The sequence below is a fragment of the Hydra vulgaris genome, chromosome 15 (assembly GCF_038396675.1).
Source record: "Hydra vulgaris chromosome 15, alternate assembly HydraT2T_AEP".
NCBI classification, from domain to species: Eukaryota; Metazoa; Cnidaria; class Hydrozoa; order Anthoathecata; family Hydridae; genus Hydra; species Hydra vulgaris.
In genome coordinates this window covers 49,692,349-49,715,373 of record NC_088934.1, presented here as the reverse complement: position 1 = coordinate 49,715,373, position 23,025 = coordinate 49,692,349, and the positions used below count along the sequence as shown (strand labels likewise).

The 23,025-nt window shown below is 26.3% G+C and overlaps 2 protein-coding genes across 2 annotated transcripts; both read left to right on the top strand.

The window, feature by feature from the left end:
* Positions 1 to 7,601: 7,601 nt before the first annotated feature.
* Positions 7,602 to 13,733, top strand: LOC100215181 (myophilin). Its single transcript, XM_065820499.1, has 3 exons — positions 7,602 to 7,825; positions 12,124 to 12,351; positions 13,415 to 13,733. The coding sequence occupies exons 1-3, from the start codon at positions 7,667 to 7,669 to the stop codon at positions 13,628 to 13,630; spliced, it is 603 nt and encodes a 200-aa protein (XP_065676571.1). The 5' UTR covers positions 7,602 to 7,666; the 3' UTR covers positions 13,631 to 13,733.
* Positions 13,734 to 15,316: 1,583 nt separating this feature from the next.
* LOC124812170 (conodipine-P2) lies at positions 15,317 to 22,872 on the top strand. Its single transcript, XM_065820727.1, has 2 exons — positions 15,317 to 15,632; positions 22,573 to 22,872. The coding sequence occupies exons 1-2, from the start codon at positions 15,450 to 15,452 to the stop codon at positions 22,855 to 22,857; spliced, it is 468 nt and encodes a 155-aa protein (XP_065676799.1). The 5' UTR covers positions 15,317 to 15,449; the 3' UTR covers positions 22,858 to 22,872.
* Positions 22,873 to 23,025: the final 153 nt, after the last annotated feature.

Sequence of the window (23,025 nt, the reverse complement as noted above, 5' to 3'; positions counted from 1 at the left end):
AATAATAACCTTGTCGTTTACAAAACTTTTACTTCAGCAAATCATTAAAAGAACAATATTCTCTGCTTTTTTAAAATCAAGTAAAAGTTTTAGAAGACGCAAACATAGTTAATGACACATAGTTTAAAATTTTTTATAAACTGTATGACGTTAGTTTTCAGTAAGTAATATTTTTGTGATCCATGGTGCCATTAAATCTAAAGGTTTAATGTCGCTATGGATCATAAAAAAGCTCAGACAATCCTTTAAAATTAGGCAATTCTCTAATTCTTAATTAAAATTATGTCCAAAAAATTAAAAAAATTTGCTAACATTAGTTAACTTAAAACGAACAAGCCTAATTTAAAACGCGCATGGGATTTATGTAAAAAGAAAAATTCCATTTGTGACTCACAAAATAGATGATTATGCTTTTCTGATAACGTTGTCTATAATTTCTTTTAAATTTTCTTTTAAGGAATTAAAAAAATCTATTTAGGGTAGATTAGGGTAATATGAGCACCTTGATAATACGAGCATACTTAGAGATTTCTTAGATGTAAGCAGTGAAGTTAAAGTTGCTATGTATTTTTTGAATCGACTTTATGTGGTGATTACAGAAATCAGTGCAATTAGAGAAAATTTATATGCAGTAATTAGCGGATATCATCTAATTAAAACGCTGTTAAATTTTTTGCGTTTTTAAAATAATATCATCACGCATGAATAAATCTGTGGCGCGAAATTTTGGTGCTAAAATAATGAAATTAATTTTTTCATAAAGAAAAATATGTCAGCAAAAAATCTAATCCTTTTTGGCTCGAAAAACAATGCATAGAACTATTTAGTTTGGACTTTATTTAAAGATACCATTTTTGTGTAATATGAGCATGCTTAAATAACCCAGTGATTTTCATTGAAATTACCTAGTTTAAAGTCCTAAAAAAGCAGTGGTTTTAATTGGTTTTTTGAATAAAAATAAAATATAGTAAAACTTTTTATTACTTTAACAACACTAAACATTTTTCTGTAATTTAAATTCAAAAAAATTGAATTTTTATTGTTCAAAAGTTTGAGTAGATAAAATTGAAAAATTAGCGAATTAATTTTTTTTTTCTTGCGGAAAACACGGTAGTATTGTTTTAACAAAAAGTGGCTTAAAATTTGATCTTTTAATGATAAGTTTTGTTAATAACGAATCATTATATTCTAAAAATTAGTTCTAATTGTCAGGTTGGCATTTGTTTTACAAAATTAATGTTTTTTTGTGAGCTAATTTAAAGTGCTCATATTACCAAGTGGTCTGGGTAATATGAGCATTTTTGTGACTATATTAAAACCTCTGTGTTTTTAAGAAAAAATTTCGGATGCCCAAATATCTAAGTGGATCATGAGAAGGGATCCCTAAATATTGTTTATTCGCACAAATTTTGGATCCAGCTTAACTATTTTTGAAATTATTCCAATTTTTCCTTAAGGTGCTCATATTACCCTAATCTACCCTAAATACTTAAGTCTAACAAATCAGTTAGGTCATAATGGTATTAATAAAAAAGGTTGTAACTCTTACAAACCTTTAAATAATATTTAAAAACTTATGTTAATAATTATTAACGCGTTAATAATTATTAATTAATGCGTTATTGAAAGCTTTGTATTGTTCAATAAAACAGGAACTATTTTTAGATTACCTTAAAATAGCCAAAATCATACTATTTAATAAGGTATGTGACGTTACAAAATACTGCCCAATCTCAGCTTTGTCTGCTCTTTTTAAATTTTTTGTGAAATTATTTTACAACAATAATTACCTTTCTTTTAATAAATTACCGTATCGTCAATCTGATTTGAAAAAAATTAAATTTTAAAAACAATAACTCGACGTAAAAATAACTCTACTCAACGTAAAAATAAAAATGTAAAAGTAACTCTACTCAACATAATACTCCATATTAATTGTAGTATTGCGGAATTTTTTGAAATTTCCTTATTGAAAAATTTAAATTTTGGAAGTTTCATAAATTTATGAAAGTATTTGGTAAAATTAATTATAAAATTCATTAACTATTTATTTTCATTTAAACAATTGTTTGGGGCCAAAAATTGCAAACTGTATAAAATTTTTATCGGCAACAGAAGCATGCTTCTTGCCTTTAAAAACAGATTTACTCAAATAAAAGCTTCTCTTATTTGAAATAAAAATTCTTAATATATAATGCTTTTGATATTTTTTTTGTTTTATATAAAATTTTTCCCAGTTTCCTGCCATCTTTTATATACCTTAAAATTAGCTTCTTCCCATTTTCTTCCCATCTTTTATATACCTTAAAAGTTTATTATCTGTGATATATCTATATAAATGCAATTTATAAAAATCATTATTTAATTCGAACAGTATTTTCCTAACTAATTTTAGAAAATCGAACATTTTATTTCGTGGAGCGTCTCTCTAAAACCAAATGATTTTAAAATACTTTTATTTCTTTTCTTGAATGAACTTGCCTTTGATTCAAGAATTATTTTAAAAAAATCACGTATTAATGCTGCTTTCTTTAATAAATTTTTATTTTAGTTAACAACAGTTTTAACAATTTAGCAATTTTTGGTGTTTAAAAATTCTCTTTTATTAACTGTATTTAACACAAGATATTTAAAAAACACAGTTGGGATAAACATTAAACAGTATTTATTTATTTTTAACAAATATTTTAAACAATATTTTTATTTATCTTCCTGATTTTCTTTAATTGTCATTTATTTTCTTCGTTATTAATGCATTTATTTTCTTTGTTATCAATCTCCTTGACAAAAATGTCATTATTATATAAAACGAGTTGTTAGACCTTCTCTCAAACCCTTTTTTTTTAATTTTAAATGACGCATTGAATTTTTAAATTAAAATTCGAGTAATTCTCAAATAGTTTTGCTTCAGATATTTTAATATTAATCCGATACACGGTTTAATATTAAAAAAATATAAAGAAATAGTATTATACTAAAGTAGTAACGGCTTTTGTAAACACTATACATTTTTGTATATATTGGCAGATTTTTAGTTTTAGGGACCTTTTTATTTTTTTTTTAGAAAGTATTCGAAAGTTTTTAAAAATTTGCACCTCAAATCAAATAATAATTTGGCTAAAACCAGCTTCACATTTCCAAAATTTTATAGAGTTGCTTTGATCGGAATTAGAACGTTCTGTTCTTGCAAAGTTAGGTGTATCTTTCTCTTTGTAATGGTTTTTCATCATGATACCAGACAAAAAGTTTATTAGTTCTTTTTTAATTTTAAAACCAGCATCAGATACCATCGCCATTGATATTTGATGATGGTTGAATTGCAAACTATTGAAAACTTTTGAAAATTACAGTTAACTCAACTAAGTGACAGGAAATTGCATTTAATTCATTGACAGTTTTTTAATTTCACCCAATATTCTTAGCGTTTATAATAATTATGATCATGTTCTTAAGGTTCAAAAATTATGATCATATAAAGTTGACACCCTCCCTAAACCTAAGTAAAAAACACAAATTTCTAAACGAACATATATGTACATATGTATGTATGTATGTATAATATATGTACATATGTATGTATGTATGTATAATATGTACATTTGTATGTATGTATATATAAATATATATATATATATATATATATATATATATATATATATATATATATATATATATATATATATATATATATATATATATATATATATGTTCGTTTAGAGATTTGTGCTTTTTACCTAGGTTTATCTGTAGTTTTTAATTGCAATAAAGAAATGATTTTTTGATTTAATTCACATAGTCTGAGTCACACGATTTAAAAATTAAATTTCGGTATTCCAGCCTGAATTCTTGTATTTCCGGCCGGAACCGGAACGAATGAAAAATTAGAAATTCCGACCATTTAGCAATTATGATAATTTGTTGTCAAAATTTTCTAAAATTATCTTACCCAGTTTTTTGCTTTGTATATTGATGTTCAGTGCCGTATCAAGCTAAAATGACGCTCGAGGCTGAACATTATTTGCGCTCACACTCCTGAAAGGCATTTTTTAATGTCTATTAAGCTAATTACAAGTTATACAAGTTACTGAAAACCATAAAATTGTACTTAGAAAGATTTGTTGAATATTTAAAGTAGTTTACAATTTTTTCTTAATTTAACAACGTTATTGGCAAAAATAATGGAATGCAAAGCGTAAACTAACATTTTTTCTTAACTTTAAAGTGTTTATAAATATAGCTAGTAATAAAAATAAAGATGCACTTCCTAAAAGTTTCGAGGTCATAAATTCCGTCGTTATTGGTTAATATGCGACTCCCTGAGAGATACAGTATTTTTAAACTGATACCGTCATTTAGACAATTGTATGTGCGTGTGTGTTTCATAATAATCATACAAAGCAAAGTATTTTATGATTATTTTATTGAATCAGATCATATATTAGGATTTTGTTACAAATATGGATAAAATGTTATAATAAAATTATATGCCGTGGTTGAGCAAGATGTCATTTTCTATAAAAGCAGTACAATGACACAAAAAAACGTTTGATAAGGGAAAGTCGGGTAGCCCCGGACGGCGGGTAACTCCAGACACTTGATGTATAGCTTAAACTAAAAAAGCTATTTAATTTTAGATACTATAAAAACATTATTTGAGTAAAAATATGGCATATGCAAAATATCTATCATAATATGCCGGAGAGATTGACTGGAAGTGCATGATATTGTTACCCAACTCCAGAAGGGCGATTTATTATCATATTTGATTGACATATTATTATACCTAATTTTAAAGTAGACTACTAACTTTTTATTAATTAAAGATACATTTTTTTAAAACAGTTATTAAAAAATGGTATCGGACACAAGTTAGTTTATCAGCTGGTATCGGACACATATTTGGAGGGTGGTTACGGACAAACTTTTTTTAACTTAAATAGTAATAAATTTAATATAACACACAAACCTGTAACTTTCATTAGTAAAAAACTAGTGTTTATATTTCTAAATAGTAACACTTTCATTCCCATTCCATATATGTCAGAGGCAATTTTTAAAGGCAATTTTTTTTTTTATGTGTTAAGAACAGTTCAATGCTAACTAATTATATATTATATTTCACACGGGTAAAAAAGAGGTAAAACATAGTTTAACTATGTGTTTGGGGCTACCCTCCAATTTTGAAACTTGCCTTTTTGTATGCAACCTTTACAAAAAACAAATAAGACTTATTTTTTTATGAGCATATATATATGCTTTCTATTTGATATTTTGTTACATTAAAAACACTCTAAAAAAATACTCTATAATATTTGTAGTTGAGAAAAATAAAAGCTAAAAATATATTATAGGCAAGCTCAAAAGATATAAAAAAAAACATTTATATTTTGCTGCTCTACAAAGGTAATATACACAAAAGTAATGTATAGCAACTCCAGCGCTTCTGACTGAGATTCCATGGTAACGTTTGAGTGTTTCATAGTTCAAGTATTTTGTAATCAGTTATTATTGTTAATGTGTTTGTATGGTTCAATGTATAACTGTTAATGTGTTTATACGGGTATTAATGTGAATTGTTGTGGTTGTGTGATTGTATATAAATTGTAGTTAGAGTTTGTAAAAGATGAGTCGAATTTTGCTAAATAAGATAACAGACAAATAGAAAAATAGTATTTTCATTGTTGTACTTTATGAAAGAATATTAAACAGAGCATTTTTAACAATTACATAAAACTGAGTTTTATAAATTTGATTATAAAATTTTGCTGATGCAAAAATAAAAAGTTTTTGAAACAAATCGATGATTTTTATATAAGTACATAAGCTTATTGCAATAAAAGTTTTTTAGTTGGGCTAGTTAAAACTGGTGGTGGCGGTAAAAATTTAAAACAAGGAGAGATGGGTCAATTACTTTTGCTTTCCGTTCTCACATTTTTTGTAACCCTTCATCAAATAAATTTTATATTGAATTATTTACTTCTGTTTTTAGACACCGCCAAAGTTTAATCTTTGAAAAATTATTAATTGTCAGTTTTGGCCTAATTTAAAGTCACTCTTGATCATTATATTTAGAAATAAAAGCTTGTTATTAATACTATTTTCAGATATTTGATGCAATTAAGTTGCATTTAAAAATGTAGGCAAGTCAGCTATAAAATGTTGAATAATTTTTAATATAGCTTGAAAAAAATAATAAAAACTATTTCACATTTAAAGTTTGAAGTGGCAAGGGTCAACTAGGAACAAAAAGTTAAAAGTAAACGAAATTATTAGTCGTATATCGTTGTTGTTAAAATGGTGTAACAATGAGAGAAAACTGAACTCAATTTTAAAATGTTAATATTTGTGATACATATATTGAAAATATAGGTAAAAGTTGAAATAAGATAGTAGCTTGACATTAAATAAATTATGAAACGTTTAATGACAATTGCTTATCTATTTATTCTGCTATAGACATAATCGTAAGAATGTATGTCTTTAGGCTATAGGCGTAACCGTGCGATTGTATATCTTTATAAATGTCAATGTTTGATTTGAATTAAACATAATTTGAATTACGCATTTATAAAGACGCATATGTTAACAAATTATAATCTTTCTCATAAAAGGATCATTCATATTCATAGGAGGAACATACTTATCGTACGTTCCTTTTATGCAATACGATAAAAATAAAAAATTTTATCAAGAAGATCAAGAAATAGAATTTTTAAAACTATGGCTTTTAGAAAATAAAAGAGGAAGAAAGTCTGAAATGAAAAAAAGAGCTTTTTTATGAAATTGAAAAATTACGTCACGAATTTCCTCCACTAACTAAATGTAACCAACTTAGAAGTTATGGAAATCATCAAGTAAAAAATTTATTTTAAATATTTCTTATATTTTACTTATATAGCCTAATTTGGCATTTAATAAATAGTAAATTATATGATTGGCTTATTTATAATTCATTCAGCTTTATCATTGGTCAATTTTACTTGTTTTAAAATACTCATAAATTTTTAATTGCAGTGGTTTAACGCTTTGTTTTTTTAAGCGACAAAGCATAAAACAAACATTCTTATTTAAAACAACCATTTGTGTTCAAAAGATGTTAGCCCAAGCATTAATTGTAAAAAAAGAATTGTTATTTATTTTGCACAAATTTATTTTTATGGAATCGTTTTCACCACATTTATATAAGTACACATCTAAATAAATAGACTTCTCTAATTTTATTTCAACAGACTAGACTTACAATTGATAAACAATAGTTATTTTGTTACATAGCAACATGAAAAAGTCATTACAAATAATTTAAAAAACGGATTTGCAATTCAAACGTCGTCTGAAACTGTTAGTGCTAAGATGTTGCAAATGTTTGATAAAGTCGATATAAGAAAGCGAACAAGTTTACGCTGAATACTTCACTATTTAGTCATTAGTATATTCTGACGTAATATTTGTCAATGACGTTTACATAACAGAGGACTGCATAACAAAGGGCTAAACAAACGTAACAGAACATATTTAGTGTTTTAAATGAAGTTCATTATTAAACTTTTTTTAATATGAAAACAAAATGCTAAAAAAGTTCTATTTTAGTTCTATTTTACATTTTAATTTTGATACTCTAATTGCTTGGAACTTTATTTAGCATCTTGGTAAATTAAAAAATTATAATATGGCTAACAGACCTCGTGGTTATGGTTTATCAGCTGAGTTGGCACGAAAGAAAGCCGAAAAATTTGATCCCGACGTATCTAGTGATTGCATGTATTGGATTAGAGACGTGCTTGTTGATGGAGGTTACACGGATGAAGCTTCAAAAATAATAACAGAGGTAAATTTTGTACTTTTTAAAAAAGCATTTGAGCAATATAAATACGCAATTTATTATATAACTAAGCTTTCTTAGCGTCTTTTTCGTTTTATCTTTTATACCTTTATTTTTGCCGACATAATAAAAGTTTGCTTAAACTTTTTTCTTAAAAAAAAAAAAATGAATTGTCTTCTCTAGATATTTTGAGAAGTAAAAAAAAAATAAAAAAAAAGTAACTTCATGTCAAATCAGTAAAAGAAAGCAGTAAAAAAACATTAGCGAGAAAAAAATATGGACGGTTGGAAAGAATGTATGATATAAAAATATCGATGTTGAAAAACTTCTATATGAATACAAAATGCGAAAATTCTATACGAATCATACATCTTGTTTTTGGTCTAATTCGATTCAATTTTATTTTATTGATGTCACTCTTGAGTAGTTTCAAGACCTTTTCAATCTTTTTATCGTTTTATTTTTGCGCAAGTTTCATTAAAGCTGCGAAAACTTCAACAGCCAATTAAAAAATTAATGACACTTACAATACCATTCATATCTTTAACGATAAAATAAACAATTGGTAGATTATCACTTAGAATTAATCCTGCGAAATCAAAAAAAAATTATGAATCATTAAGTTAATAGCTTCCACCTTCAAAGATTATCCTCATTTCAAAGCATAAAAAGATGTAAAAAACATTTTCAAAAAGTGAAAAATAATATATCGCACCACAAAACCGAACGAAATTTCGCTGCTTTGTAATAATGCAAAAAAAAAAAAAAAATTAAAACCCATTTCTTTAAACTTTATTTCTCTATTATGACATAACTACTACTTCCAACCTTTTCGTAACGTTTAGTTTAAAAAAGCAATTTTGATTTTTTCCAACCGTTTAAGTTTGTAAGGAAAACCTTCTTTAAGTGTTATTTACTAAATTTCCTACTAAATTATTTCCTATTTTATCATCACATAAATGATAACTAGTCGTTGAAATTTCTTTAAAAACAACAAAATAAGAAGTATAATATTTTCAAATTAATGTTACAGCACTAATATAATTATTATCCCTTGCACAAAGTTCACTCGTGTCAGTGACGTATCTTCAATAAATACGTTACGCAAAATCAATTAAAGACATTTTACGAAACAAAATAATTTATCAAACGGTTCAATTTATATTGGTCGCTTTACTTTTCCTAAGAGTAGGAAAGTTTAAAATATTTTGCGTACGCGCGTATGGATTTAAATTGAGATATTTTTTATTTACATGAGACGTCACAGTTACTTTTCTAATATAAATTGCGTGACTGTTAGGATCGCTCATTTTCTGTAATTTTTGCATCCGGTATTATATGTCAAACAAGTGTGCAATTTTATAACGTCTACAAAAAGTTTTTTATGTCAAACAAGTGTGTAATTTTCTTATACCGGGATTTACCGGGATCACGGCATAAGTTTTATTTTATTTAACCTAAAATCATTATTCAAATAAAATAACAAACAAGAGGTTTCTAGCACAAGTTTAGAATACAGACTAATCTGAATTTTTTATTCAGGGGCAGATGCAGTATTTTTTTATGTTTGATTGGTGCCATGGGAATAAAAAAGCCCTAAAATTTTGGCGACGCTTGCCCCTTATGTGAAAGCAACAAGTTAATAAAAGATTTTTCAACCATTCATAACTAAATTTATATTCATCGATAAATATTAAATATCATACAATGATCTCTTAAAGTTCAAAAATTACGACCCTATAAACTTTATACATATTGCAAAGCTATCTAGAGATCCTGTTTCTACTAGTTTGACATTATAAACAGTAGTATACAACTATTCTTTATGCGTCAAACAACATTAGTCCAACAACGTAGCAGCAACCGGTTGAGGTATTGAAGAAACTTCGCTTTCGTTATGACTACTCTTGTTGTGATGATGAAAAGCGTCTATCTATAACTTACTATAACTTTTTTTTTTTTTTTACTGATGAATAATAACATATCTTCCGCGTCAAGTAATAGTATTACTACTGCCGAGCCTTTCCATTCCAACTATATTGGTTATAACAAAATTGTTATTGCGTTCTTTTTCTTTTCGGAAATATTGAGAATTTCTTTTAAATTGATTATTACTTTGAATATAGGGGAAGATTGCATAAGATGAGCAGGTTCCTAAGATGGTATAACCTCTTTTACGGGTAGGCTACTGATTTTTTTTGCGAATTTTTTTGGTTATGTATATTTATAAAAGTTTAACGGTGTTATATATTTTAACTTCTTGATTGTGTAGTTAATATTCTTTCATTGTTTTATTATTAAAAAAATTTACCATCCCCGTTATAATTGTTTATTATTCAATATTTTGCAATTACGTCAAAACGAAACAAGATCACTAAAAATTTATTATATCCTGAATATTTTATGCTTACCTACTTCTAATTCCATGGGTTATATGAGATTATACATAAGCTGTTGTCCTGCTTTTTAAATTATGATAGTACTTAGTAAAGTTTCTTAAGATGATACGTTTTAAGACGCTTAAGATGAGATGCGGATTTTTATTAAGAAAAGTTTTTTTAAAGTTACTCATCACAGATCTTTATTTTTATATTTAAAGAGCGAAAGTTTTTTCAAAAAATTTCGCAGATTTAGAGAAAGGATTTATAATGTTTTTTTGGTTTTTATGTATTACCTTTAAGTATAGTTCTTAGAGAAACAATTTTTGTGTGAGTGTGTGTGTGTGTGTGTGTGTGTGTGTGTGTTTGAGTGTGTGTGTGTGTGTGAATATTTTTTTGTTATTTTGAGTTTTTTTGAGTTCCATTAAAAAAAGCTTATCTTAGGAAACTGGATTCCTCAGATGAAACGATCGGATGTATTGAAAATAACGCAATTTTTGGTATAAAGATTTTTTTTTTTAATGAACTATCCATTTACATTTTTTAAGAGGAAAGACTAAATTCTGATAATCTGCAAAAAAAATTATATATATTATAATATTTTGGCTGCAAAAAACAATGCAATGTTAACATGCTCAACTTATGCAACCTTCCGCTAGAAATTTTTTACTTTCAAATATCTTTATGGCATTGCAACAAGATAATTCTCTCTTGTTTTTACTTCAACTTCAGCTTAGGTTCTTTAAGACACGTACATTTGTAAGATTTTATTCTTAGGAGGTGTTTTGTGTAATACTCGAGCAACTTTTTGAATCTTTTGAATAAAAAAAAAAAATTACGCTACTTTGTATATCATTAGCAAATGTGAAGCCTGTTGAGCTATACGACTCGTCAATATGTTTTATCGTCAAAATTTTATTTTATTATTATACTAATCACAATCACTAAAATTTTCATCAGAATCTTGCAACATTCAACCACCTATAAATATATTTTCCTTCTAAAGAGTTTAAATTTTTGTAAAAAAAACATCACACACTTTTAAATAAAATTCATGGGCACAACCAAACTAATATTCAATACCAATTAGCCATCCTAATCATATCATATCATTAGGGATGTGCTCTATTAGTAACATTTGCTTTGATGTGCCTTTTATTGATAAATTGAAATCTGGCAGTTTATTTTCTACTAAATCCACAATTTTACCTGCAAGAAATGATTTGGCTATTGAAGTCATTCCCAGGTTCTAAAACTTTGTTGATAAGTGTAAATTTATATTTAAATAATGTTATATTTAAATAATGTTATATTTAAATAAATTTCTTAAAGACGCGCCTTTGTCTGACGATATAAAAAATTGCAATTTGCTAGATATTTCTTTTTTTAGTTAAAAAAAATTCACTAATTTTTTTGTTAACTCAAATTCTTTTTTTATCATATTTATAACACAGGATGGATTTTTTAGTAATATCATGCTATTTTCAGACAATGATTTTGTAGTAAATTCATTTTTTGTTATGGCATTTGTGGAATGCCGTCCTCTTTGCAAGCTATGATAATAATTTCTTAATATCCTGCTGTTTAATAAATATTGTGACTGGTCCTAGCTGCTTTACACTTTTTGTTAACGAAAAAATATCAACGGTCGTGTTCGTAGCTTTGAGATCTGCAATTTAAACATTAACTTTTTGTAATGTTTATAAAAATTTGTAAACAAACATTATTTAATTTTTACTTGGTTATTAACTTCTTTTTTATTGATATGTTATAAGACCCAAAGTCGGGTCTTAACATTATTATTCGTAATAAAAACAATGTTTAAATTTTTTTTTGTACCCTTGCACTTCGGTTAGGTAATCATTAAAAAAATGTAATTATATTGTTTAAAACTGAAAATTTAAAATTTTAATTATTATACTCTAGGTCAGGTGTGAAAAAGATGTCATTTCTAGTCTAAAAGACGGACAAATTTTATGCAAGCTTGTCAACGTCATTGTCCCAGGATCAGTAAAGAAAATTAACGACACTCAAATGGTATTTAAACAAATGGAAAATATTAATAACTTTCTCACAGCTTGCGAAAAAATGGGCTGCAAAAAATTAGATCTTTTTCAAAGTGTCGATCTTTACGAAGCTCAAAATATTCCACAGGTAAGCGGGGTTTTTTTGAACATTTTTTAAAAACAATAACATAAATATTAGATTAGAATCACATCTGAAGATAATAGTCCAAGTTCAAGATATAATAAAAACAAAATTGAAAAATACGCATCAGTTAACAAAATTATTTTATAACTTTGCCTTAATAATTATTCGATTTATAAATTGATTCAATCAATCGACTTATAAATTATAAGTCGATAAATTATTGACTTAAAGTATGTAAAGTAAGCAAAGTGTCGATATAGCGATAAAATTGTTAATATCGTTTGAGGTAATGAATACATCGCTTGAGGTAATCATGAAAATATTATCAGAGATAATGTTAAAATAAAGAAGTTTCTTTGCGTGGGAGTTTTCTAAAAGTTAACCATCATACGAAAAAGAATAATTTATCTTAATTTGATTGATTAACGATGTTTAAAAATTATTGCACTAAACTTTAAAACTATTTTAGGTTTGTTGCACTTTCAAGTTTTATTTAAAATACCTTTTGCGATCGTTACAAGACTTTATAAAAAATTATTTGCCATAGTTTTTATGAATTGATGAAACGTAAAAAAATGATATGTGTCAGTACAGGAAATTTATGATAACAAATGCACTATTTATCCTCCTGAAATATTTGACTAAGAGATTCCTCAAGTCATATTGTCGAAGCAAAAGTGATCAATTGTTTGTTGTTTCCCTCAGATGAGAAAAAAGGGCGTTGCACTGATACAACATACAATATAACTACATAGTTGTAAATATGAGGTTTTAGTAATAGCAATATGCTACATTTGTTTATAACTTCTTATTTAATTGTGCAACATGTATTTTGTTCTTTTTTTATTTTCAAATATATGGTAATTACGTGTGTAAAATATTCTTATAGTAAAACCATGTTTTTATTCAGAAACCTTGTATCTATTTGTTTATTTATTACAACAACGAATCTAAAAAGTTGTTGTATAATTACTATTAGTTATAATGTTAATGATAATTTTATAAAGTAACCTTTTTTTTAGTTTTTCAATAAATTGCTTGATAAGAACTATAATTACTTTTTCAGGTTATAAACGGCATTTTAGCACTAGGTCGAAAAGCGCAAACTATTGGTTACGACGGTCCCTGTCTTGGACCAACTGAAGCAACGGAAAATAAACGCGAATTTACAGAACAACAACTTAGGGCTAGTGAAGGAATAATTGGTTTGCAAGCTGGTTCAAATCAAGGAGCAACGCAATCAGGGCTAAATTTTGGTAAAACTCGAGCGATCATAGATTAATATTAAATGTTTGTAAAAAGTACGTTGTTAAATATTTGTTAAACTTTCAAAAAAGTCATATATTACCATCTTTTTAAAATTCTTTGTTGCTGTTTTTGGCTTATTACTTAGTTTTAATCAGTGGCATTTCTGACAATTAAAGAGATAACTCTCACACCTTGTTGAAGTCTTTATTTCCCAATAAAGGATTTATTATATATATATATATATATATATATATATATATATATATATATATATATATATATATATATATATATATATATATATATATATATATATATATATATATATATATATATATATATATATATATATATATATATATATATATATATATATATATATGCTCTGATTATAAAGTAGGTGAGATTCTCGATTGAATTTGCTTTTAAATAAAAATTACTCAATTATAATTAGTATGCTCACAATTAATGGTTTTAAAAAATTGTTAAATATAGTTCGACGACACGTGCGCTCAAGCTTCAATGCTTCTAGTACATAAAAGAATAATTTTAAAATTTTTTTATTTTGTTGCTAAATTCTTATATTTTTATTTTAAAGATTTTTATGAGCGCTATTCCATTTTTTTTTTAAATCTTTAAGAACTGAGCAGTAATTAAATTTTTGTTGAAAAAAATGTCATTGCTTAATGTTTTTCTGTTTATTATAAATTAGAGGTTTAGCTGTGGACAACCACTAAGTTAACATCTATTGATAAGTTAAGAAGAAAAAAATGCAAATTATCTTTCAGGCTAACTTTTCCACAAAACAAGTTAAATTGGCCCCATGATTAAGAATTTTAATAAGCGTTTTTTTTTTTATACATTAAAATGTTTTGGTGTCCGGCGGCCAGCATATGTAGTATGGTAAACGTTAAAATTTTCTTAGATTTTTATATTTAGTTTTTAATATGCATATAACATAAAGTTTATATTATATTTGTGAAAATGTAAGTTATAATTTGACGTGAAATTTATTTCATATCAATTATGGAGTTTGTAAAATCTTTTTGTTGCGGAGATGATTGAGGGCAATGAGTATTCAAAAATAAAAAGATAAAATACTTTACTCAACTAAATTTAAGTTCATAAACAAATTTCAAGTTTTATTTACAAATCTTTTAGCGTTTGAAAAGTAAATAATAACTATGCTGTAAAAAATTTATACTTCATTTATGCTTCATGATGAGTAGGTTTTAAACTTTATAAGTATTTTGTTTTGGATAGATGGCTTATATTATTGTCTTCCTAAAGATACGCTTCATCGTAATGATAAACAAACTATTCGTGAGTTAAATCACTTATAAAACAATTCACGAGAAATCTTGATAAAACTTTTTTATCGTTTAGTTTAAAAATTATTTTAAATCTGAAAACGTGTTAAGTTACATAGAATACGAATACATCCTTTAATTTTTAAATTAAAACTTAAGTTCTTCACAAAAACGCTCAGTTGGAATATATTGACTTGTTTTTCATTTCATCAAAAAGTTTATTTTTTTCATTATTCATTTTAAAATTTGTTAAACAGTACAAATACGATGTTTTATCTTATAAATAAAATTTATTTGTTTCACTATAATTAAAGTTTAACTGCATTCAGCACATTTTTCTTCGGCATATTTTTTGTTACGTTCTTACCAATCAGTTTTTTTATCGAACGCTTTTCAAAAATGCAAACTCGTATAACTATTATTTTACGTATTCTCTAGAAACTCTTTGTTCTTATGTTTTTCTATTTTATCAATTATATGAAGTTGCGTGTAACTCTCAAATCCTTACTACTTACCGTTTTTTACTGATTTTCGAAATGGAACATGATAGCAACTAGACGCTTTTTAATAATATTTGTTTTAAAATTTAATTTTGTTTATGCTCGTCCATTATCCTGCGCCGCAGACAAATTCGCCGACGGTTGTTCTGTTCCGCCTATTATACCAGCACCTTTTAAAAACGAGTTCACATCGGCTTGCAATAGACATGATATATGTTACGCTTGCGTAAGTTTATTTTATCTTTTTTTATAAATTGTTATTTTTTTTTTATCAATTTTAGATAGTACCGAGATGTAGATCGGTGATAAATATGAGAATATAGAAGAAAAGTAAAATTTACAAAAGTTAAAATATAAAAATATGCAGTACTTAATTAAAATAAATGAAAATGAAAATAAATGAATAGATTATAGAAGTTAATGTATAAAAATTTGAAAATAAATGAATAGATTATAGAAGTTAATGTATAAAAATTTGAAAATACCACAAATAACATAACAAAAATTAAAGTACCGCTTTTATTTGCTTTATTTTTTTCTCTCAGGTTTAGTTGCTTACAACAATTTAAAAATAAAAAAACACTTTGAAACTATGAAAAATTTAGTAGTATGATAGAGCATGATAGAGCTTTTAATTTTGTTCATTAAAAACCCTATTTAAGGAGGACCTTAAACAAAAAGCTGAATTTTGAATCTAAAGATTTTTTTTTTTCCGGCTCCTATTTTTTCTTGATCACTTTTAAAATAGTTTCAAGGTGAAAAATCTTTAAAAAAAAGATATAAAGCACCTAAAACAATTCTCCTTAAAAATGCCAATAGCAACAACATTTTGATCTATCTTTATATTAATGACTAGTTATTCATCTTCCTTAAGGGTAAAAATTGATGTAAGTTGCTTCGGTTGTACGCAGGTTTTAAGCAGTAATAAGTAATTGAACATCTTAGCAGTTATTTAAAAAAGTTTACAGTCACTCGTAAAATTTAAGACTGTTTATTTTGTCTATATTGCAAACTCTGGTTCACATAACATCTTCGTCGATAAACCTATTATACTTTTAAGAAATGACCAAAAAAAAAAGAAACTTTTGTTATTGACGATAATGTATTAATTACCGTTAATAGTTATGATTTTTCTTCTGACTAGAATCAGTGGTTGAGGAGATCTGTTAAATCTTTTTTATCAAATTTTCACAAGAGATTTTCGAAAAATTCATTGAAAAATTTGGGATATGTTCAACTTACAATAAAAGTATAAACTTAATCGACAAGTTGAAAGCTCAAATAATCCAATTTTTAAAAATAATTTGGGAATACTGCTAGAAAAAAGAAATCTTTTTTTAGCTCAAAACCTATAAACAACGATAGACTTATTAAGCAAGCATGTCATACTGCAGTTGGTAAAAGTATGTGAAAAGCTGCTAAAAGTTTTGATTCCTAAGCGCAAAAATGCGTTACTGCAATAACGCATATTGTCAGACTTTCCTTCGCTATAAGGTATATATTGTTTTCTATTGTTTAAATAATATCATAGTCAGGCAAAGTATGTGTTTTTAAAACCATTATTTTCTTGTGTTTTTATAAAAATGTCAACTTAATCATATGCTTTGCTAATATCTATTAAAGTTCCACAGGTAAACTTTTTTTTTGCACAAGGCTTGAAATATGATGGGAGCAATAATAATATATGCATAATCAGTGAAATTACTTGGCTGAAAATTAAATTGTTTGATGTAAAATTTGCTTAAACGTTTTATAGAAACAAGAGAGAACTGAAATTGATCAGTAATAAATTGAGTAATTTTATGAGTTAGATATGAAGTAAAACCTACATTACTAATTTGTTAAGTGTTTTGGCGATTAAAGATTAATTTGTTTATCTTTATTTATTATTCATCATTTTTTGTTTATAAATATTTTATAATTAATTAGACGTCATTAATCTGTCTGATGAGGTCATAAGTCCGTCATAAAACGGACTTATAACGTTTTTAAAACGTCTGTTTTTAAGTTGTCAGATAATATATTTCAAAAATTGAACTATATTATCATTTATTGTATTATTTAATCATATTTATTTTACTTTCCTAATATTATTACATATCACTGACTAATAAACTACGCAACGTAAAATATGTTTTAAAAACTGAAGTAGGAGATATTAAGCTTTTTTACGCGGCGATTTACATGAAACTTAATAGGCTATTTTCCTATTTTATTTAAATTAAGACTCTTCGAGGGAAAACTTTTGATCTTTTTTATTTTATAATTTTTAATTTTTCGTAAACCAACTTGACACGATGCGCGTTATTAATTTATACGCCAGATTTCTCTGCATACCACTAAAACTTTTTTTTAATTTATTTTTATTTTGTTATATCTTTTTAATATTTCAGTTGTTATATCTAAAAAACCACGTTGGTAGCTATAAAATTGCAAAATGTATTTATCGAATAAATACAGAATTGTTGGTATGTTATTATCTACAATATGATATATGTATATATATATATATATATATATATATATATATATATATATATATATATATATATATATATATATATATATATATATATATATATATATATATATATACATAATGATAATATCGCCTAAAAAGTTGAGGTTTTTAAACAATAATATAATGATAGTATTGCCTAAAAAGTTGAGATGAGTAAAAATAATAGTATTATGATAATACCGCCTAAAAAGTTGTGGCGTGTCACTGCAGCTTATTAGCTAGAGCTATAATTTAACAAGCTACATATCGCACCTACAAAACTACAATAAGTATTTATCAACATATTGTTTGAAAATTGCCAACTAAAAACCCACGATATGAGAATGCAAATGTATGTAACCAAAGGTGGTTATTGATACAAACTAGTTGTAGGGGTCGTCCATAAAGGACGTCATTCAAAATTTAAATACTAACTAGAAGTAGAAGTTTATTGTCTCTCTTCCGCGGAGATTTTTATTGAACATAAAGCGCTATAATCTTTAAAATCTCTGCTCACAAGAGCCAACATTCTCCTACTTCTAGCCATTAGTTAAACTTAGCGTGACGTCCTTTATGGATGACCCCATAGAATTGTCGTTATGCAGTTGCAAGCGACAAAGCTAAAACATGTAGCTATTAATATATTACAACAACATTACTAGCGAAAAAATCTATGATATTTAGCTATTGACTAGCTATAGATTTATCGTTATGTCGTAGTTAGCAACATACCTACGATCGGTAGCTATCAATATATCGTAATAATATTGCTAGCTACAAAGTTGCGACATGCGGCCATTGAGTAGCTACAAACTTGTTGTTATGTTGTACCTAGCTAAAATATTACAATATGTAGCTAACATCGTAGTAATAACAATAGCTACAAAACTGCAATATCTAAAGCAACATGGCATAGTTTTTTTTTTTTTTTCAATTCTATTTAAGTGCCTCAAGAAGTCCTTACGGTCTTATCACAGAGCACCGCGGATGAGCATTTAATTGGAAGTTCAAGCCTCCTTCCTAAACGATGTCGCAAGACTTCCCCATAGGTGGGGTTTCAATCACAGATCCTTTGTTTCAGAGGCAAGTGCGCTACCATTGCTTTGCTCCAAAGGGTAAGAATAATAAAATCACAATGGTACAATTTCAACTATTATCATAAATATATCATATCCAACACAAAAAAATTTAACTTTCAAGACGCAAAAAATAAAATGAGAAAAAAAATTGCTTCAAAATTACTAAAAAGCTAGCTATTCGCTAATATATCCTAAAGCCCATATCCCATAGGGCTTTCTAAATTTAAAAACAATAGTTGTTAAGGACGGTTTTTAAATGATCAAATAGCCTGTTAATAATTTAAAAAAAAAAGAGGTTTTGTTTCATCAAGAAGAGAAAGAGCTTTACACATCATTTATAAAATGTTGCAAGAATTTTGATCAAACTCTACAACAGATCCAATACATTAAATTATTAAAAGGTCTAAGTGATCATTTAAACAAATCAAAATTCTTGCAGCATTTTATAAATGATGTGTAAAGCTCTTTCTTTATATATATATACACTACCGAAAAAAAGTTTGAGGCAGACTAGGAATTTTTAGAAATAAGCGAATAAACAAATATTTTTAAGTCTAATTTATACTTTAATTAATATGTTTACTAAAACTAAATATTATTACACATTTTTGATTAATAATTTCCAATTTTAACTTGCGTTTTCTAGTTGTACTCGTTCCAGTTTTGATTTGTCAAAATAATTAGTTATTCAGTAAATAGGCCACTGTTAAGAAATAGTGTTATTAATACCTTTACTAGAGCGACAATTAATAAACTTTGTGTGTGATATACCTTTTTGTAGTAAAAAGGAAAATAACGAGCACAGAATTTTGATATTTATAATTTGACTAAAATTTTCCAAAAATTGTAAAAAAAGTGAAAAAATGGGTAAACGAAAGGAACATTGCTGAAAAAAAAAGAATTCAATTTATCATGAAGAAGGTTATCATGAAGAAGGTTATTCACAAGTCGAAATTTCAGAAAAAATGAAAATTTCAAGATATTGCGTCTAAAGGACATTTCAACGACACAAAGAAACTGGTAAGAATGCAACTAGAAAACGTACTGGAAGGCCTAAAAAAACTAATAAATTACAAGATAGAGAAACAAAAAAGATTTGTTTATCAAATAGAAGGTACACCGTCGAAAAACTCAGGTCTGTCTACAATTAGTTTAATGATCTTAAAATTACTACTTCCACTGTGAAGAATCGATTGAAGAAATTTGGCTTGCATGGGCGTGTAGCTGCTCGTAAACAATTATTAAGACCAATTAATAAGGCAAAAAGGCTAAATTGGGCTAAAAATCATCAACATTGGTCAATTGAAGAATGGAAAAATGTCCTTTGGACAGATGAATCCAAGTTCGAAGTTTTTGTTTCGTGCGAAGATTTGCAGGGGAAGGGTATTCGGAAGAATGTTTAATAACCACTGTGAAACATGGGGGTGGATCTGTGGTCGCTGGGGATGTTTTGGTGGGGGGAATATTGGAAAGCTACACAAAATTGAAGGAATTATGACAAAAAAGGTGTACAAAGACATATTAGAACATCAAATGCTGCCTTCTGGTGAGAGTTTATTTTCCGATAAGTATTTTTTTATGCACGATAATGACCCAAAAAATACCAGCAAAATCTGCAAAACTTGTTTAGCAGATCTTCAAAGCCAGAAAATATTAAAAAAAATGAAATGGCCACCACAATCGCCAGCTATCTTAATCCGATTGAGTTGTTGTGGGAAGAACTTGATAGGAATGTGCATATTGCACGTAAAATGGGACGCAATACAACCTGAAAAACTGTCTAAATTAATTGATCGTATGCCGAGGATCTGTACAGCTGTAATACAGAAGGTGGTTATTTTGACGAATCAAAAATTTAATTAAAACGCCAGTAAAAATTAGAAACTATTGATCAAAAATGTAAAATAATATTTAGTTAGTGTAAACATATTAATTAAATTGTAAACTAGACTTCAAAATGTTTGTTTATTCACTTATTTCTAAAAATTCCTAGCCTGCCAAACTTTTTATCTGTAGTATATATATATATATATATATATATATATATATATATATATATATATATATATATATATATATATATATATATATATATATATATATATATATATATATATATATATATATATATATATATATATATATATATATATACATATATATATATATATATATATATATATATATATATATATATATATATATATATATATATATATATATATATATATATATATATATATATATATATATATATATATATATATATATATATATATATATATATATTTATATATATATATACATACTGCCGAAAACAAAAATAATACCAGACCGCATCATTCCCGCACCTTTTTTTTTATTATTGGTTTATTGTCTTTAACAGGAAAATTTTAATGGTTTAATAATTTTTTTTTTGAAACTTAAAGTTGAGCAAAGAAAAACATAAAATATAACCATAATTATCCAATAGTATAATCACAGATAATGGTTACAACTTTAAACTAATAAGACTATAACAAAAAATGAAATAAAAAGCATACCTGAACTGGGTTTTACAAATCCAGTTAAGGTATTCTTAAGCTAAACCACGCTCTTACAAAAATTTCACTAAACATTGACTAGAGTTGTGCTCGGTAAAATTGGTCATGGGTAACTTAGTGTTTTTACCAGTAAATTTACCGGTAAATTGTTATTATTACGATCAACTTTATTATGGAGCGTCCTATCTGCGAGCTTGATCCTGAGATTTATTGGTTTCAATAGTTTTATTTTAGCTGTAAATTTACCGGAAAAACATAAAGATACCCTTTATCGAGCTAAACCCTAATATAGACGATATGCAAAAAATAAAATATATAATAAGGTCTGTAACAAAATAATGCAGGTAAAAGTTGTTTATTTTTTTTTTTTTTTTTTTGTATTACATTTTAAACAACATTTCTTGGTAAAATATAAAGTTTACAAGAAAAAACTTATAAAAATATATAAAAATTGTTCGTTAATAAGAAAAGAATCCGTAGACCTTAAGATCTCCGCGTAGAAGACCGTAAGGTCCTGTCGTCGAGATACGTTAACATAAATTTCTCGTGATAAATAAAAGTGGTAAAAGATAAACAAGATAATTTATTAATATTTACTTGTACAAGATAATTTAGGTAAAAAGGCAAATTACAAAAAAAATTGTAAAAGTATGTTAATAAATTTTAAATATTAATTCTTTAAACTTTCATTTAAATAAGTTGTAGTTACATTAATAAAAACTTGAGAAAAACTTTTCAAAACTATTTTGGTCCACAAAAATGATCCGCGAAAACCAACACAAAACGATAAAATTCAGTGTTAACATAAATAGTTAAGCTTTTTTTAGTTTGCAAAATAAATTCCAGCCCAAATGATTAACCGCAAAATTTTAGTATATTTTAATGGTAATAAATTTAAAAAACTTATTTGTTTTTTTTATCGTTTTTGATAAGTTAAAGGGTTAAAAAGTACAATTTAAAATAATTTTAATTTGAAATTTGTTAGTATGCTTAATTTACTTAATTGTTAGTATGTCTAATCAATTTTTGCATTAAAAATTTTAGGGAACGCATTATAATTGGAGTCGATCAGACTGCGATACATCGTTTTATAATAACATGAAAGAAGTGTGTTCTCAAATGAAAGAAAAGCGTTCATTTTGGGGTTCAGTAGTCGATCTTTTAAACAACATTGGCAGCAAAGCGAATCAGTGCAGAACTGCGGCAAAAGTATACTTTGAAGCTGTTCGCTTGTTTGCAGAATCACACTTTGATAAACGTGATCACGATTATTGTTTAGCTAAATGCGCTGAAAACCATGGCAATCCTTTTAATAATAAATCGATTTAAATTAATTTTGTTAAAGATGTTGAAATATTTTTGTATTTTGTACCACATTTGCGACTCCTAAAAAAAAAAAAAAAAAAAAATTCCTTAATTTCTGAGATATTTTAGGACTTTCAGATTTTGGTCAAGGAATCCCTGAATCCGTCAATGCCCTATTGTACCACTAATTTT

Excerpts from the sequence above, each read along its gene's own strand:
- LOC100215181 (XM_065820499.1), top strand. The coding sequence starts at position 7,667 with ATGGCTAACAGACCTCGTGGTTATGGTTTATCAGCTGAGTTGGCACGA. Across the intron at positions 7,826-12,123 it reads CTTCAAAAATAATAACAGAG|GTCAGGTGTGAAAAAGATGT; the intron begins GTAAATTTTGTA and ends ATTATACTCTAG. Across the intron at positions 12,352-13,414 it reads AAGCTCAAAATATTCCACAG|GTTATAAACGGCATTTTAGC; the intron begins GTAAGCGGGGTT and ends TTACTTTTTCAG.
- LOC124812170 (XM_065820727.1), top strand. The coding sequence starts at position 15,450 with ATGATAGCAACTAGACGCTTTTTAATAATATTTGTTTTAAAATTTAAT. Across the intron at positions 15,633-22,572 it reads ATGATATATGTTACGCTTGC|GGAACGCATTATAATTGGAG; the intron begins GTAAGTTTATTT and ends TAAAAATTTTAG.